Source organism: Triticum urartu, chromosome 6 (assembly GCF_003073215.2).
Source record: "Triticum urartu cultivar G1812 chromosome 6, Tu2.1, whole genome shotgun sequence".
NCBI classification, from domain to species: domain Eukaryota; kingdom Viridiplantae; phylum Streptophyta; class Magnoliopsida; order Poales; family Poaceae; genus Triticum; species Triticum urartu.
In genome coordinates, this window is record NC_053027.1 from 493,759,865 (window position 1) to 493,762,348 (window position 2,484).

Sequence of the window (2,484 nt, forward strand, 5' to 3'; positions counted from 1 at the left end):
CGCCACTCTGTGGCATCAGGCCGCAGAGAGAAAAACAAGCCACGCAGTGACGATCACGGGCGAGCAGGCAAATGCATGCAGCAGCCTTCTGTTCGACCGTGAAGGACAGAGAGAGCCTGCTGACATACCACGGTCGACCGTGATATAAACGTGCGACTAATGAATTATTTTCTCTTGACCATCTGAGATCTCCACTCGCTCGCCGGCCGCCTATAAATAGGACCCTCATTTCCACTCTCATGGCAAGCCAGCGCCCAGCACGACAAACACCTCCATTGCTCTGCTCTAAGTACGAGTAGCTAGCAAGCTTTGCTCACTTTCACTTGCGACTTGCAAGCTTTGCTCCTGAGACCAATGGCCTCCACCGCGGCGCTCCAGACGGCGGCCGTCTGCACGCTGCTCCTGTTCGCCGGCCAGCTGCTCCCCACGGCCACGCCGGCGCCGCCGGACAGCTGCGCCCCAGGCGACGCAAAGTGCCTGGCCTGCTACAACAAGTGCGTGGAGCCCTGCCGGCGGGACCCGACCCAGTGCCGCGCAACCCTCCTCTGCGGGCCGAAATGCGCGCAGCAGACGTCGAGCCCCCCGCCGCCGCCGTCGCGGGAGAGTGGCACTTGTGCCCCAGCCAACGCAAAGTGCCTGGCCTGCGTGAAGAAGTGCGGGGACAGATGCCGGAGGGACCCGACGCAGTGCCGTATGACCATGTACTGCGAGCCGGGGTGCGCGATACAGACGGCGAGCCACCCGCCGGCGAAGGACATTTGCGGCCCGACCAAGGCGAGGTGCCTGTCCTGCGTTAACAAGTGCAGGGAAACATGCCAGGGGGACCCGATAAGTTGTGGCGGGCTCCAAGACTGCGAGACGGGATGCACGCACCAGAAGCAGTAGCTGCTACAGTTGAGTTCAAACGGAGGGAGAGCCGAGGCACACGCTCCATGCACTTCCCTTTGTTGGTTTCATGTCATGTCGTCGTGTCGGTCATCGTGGTTGTTTTAGATTTCGTCTAGCCTTGTCATGTCGGTCGTCCTTGCTGTTTTAGTGGTTCGTCTAGGCTTCTGTTCCATGGGAATGTAATAGTGTATGTACTACTCCCTCCATTTTAAAATATAATGCGCCCGTGTTTCCCGAGGTCCAACTTTGACCATAAATTTAACCAACAAGATCAACTGCAGCGGGAGAATAAATTATATAATTGAAAATTTCTTTCAAAATACGAATTCACTGATATAATTTTTGCTCCTGCCGCAATCGGTCTTGATAGTTAAATTTACGGTCAAATTTAAAGCACGTGGATAGAGAAAGCACTACATTATGGAATGGAGGGAGTACTAGAAGCAAGCGCGCACTGCGGCGCCGGTTGGGTGTTATCATTGCCAGCCTATTAGTTTAATGTCACATTTTCATTTTGGAGCATTCTATGGTGAATTTTTTCTGTTAAGAGTGTTATCGCAAACTAGCATAATACCCGTGCATTACTGTGAAGTTATATATAAAAAAAGGTTAAGCCACCGACTTAGGAGATGAACAAAAGACGTCAGTTCTCTGCCATGGGCTCACGATTCATGATTTAAAAGAGTGCAAAATTATGATTAGACGGATGTGCTAGGCGTCAGGGAATTTTAAATGACCGTAGTCTGTCCTCTGCAAGACTTAAAGTGAGATAACATTTCAAATTTAAAACATTGGGAAGGAGGATAAGATCTATCACCTTGTTAGATTCACAATTTTGTTTGCTCTCTTATGATATGGCATATAATTTGAAGGATTGGTTGAGAAGAGAAACTAAAACTATTATCCTAAAAAAACTAAAACTATTATCACAATTTTGAGTTGAAGTCGCATTTTTTTCATTTCTTATTTGTCTTCTACAACATGTTTTTTTTGCGGGTATCTTCTACAAACATGTTGCTCTTATGGTAAAGTACTATAGTGTATTTCTCTATTTGTGTTAGGTCTCACATGTGAATAAAGTATAATTGTTAAATGTCTCTTGAAAGGTTTTGGGATGGTGTGTATTTAATTATTTTGAAGTTTGTGGGTTTACATGTGAACTCACCAGTAACTCCAACCTTTTATATAAGTAAGAAAGATAAACTGAAACGCCATGGGCCGTCAACTATGTGTAGTGGCCTCACAGATGATTGAGAAAGTGAAGCAAATATTTTTTGAACCAGAGAAATATCTGAGGAGGAAGGAGCACAATAATTTATATTTCATCCATTGAGCGGTGCATGATTTCTGGAAGTATTTCAATTTAATAAACAACTGCACAATGACCAATTATACATATTATCAATCGGTATATCTGTCTAAAAGTCACAACATACAATTTGTTACACAACCATAAAAGTCTCATTCCCACCGGGCCCACATAGTCTACTTGCCTGGCCCAGACAGCTAGACTGGGACCAAATTGAGTAAATCATGTTGGCAAGCATACTTCCCAGAGTTTAAAAGGAGTTATACATAGAAGATTTCAAGAAAAGA

At 46.4% G+C, this 2,484-nt stretch overlaps 1 protein-coding gene across 1 annotated transcript; it reads left to right on the forward strand.

The window, feature by feature from the left end:
* The first annotated feature begins 252 nt into the window (after positions 1-252).
* Positions 253-1,129, forward strand: LOC125512499 (keratin-associated protein 10-11-like). The gene has a single exon (XM_048677596.1). The coding sequence runs from the start codon at positions 355-357 to the stop codon at positions 883-885; it is 531 nt and encodes a 176-aa protein (XP_048533553.1). The 5' UTR covers positions 253-354; the 3' UTR covers positions 886-1,129.
* The last annotated feature ends 1,355 nt before the right edge of the window (positions 1,130-2,484 follow it).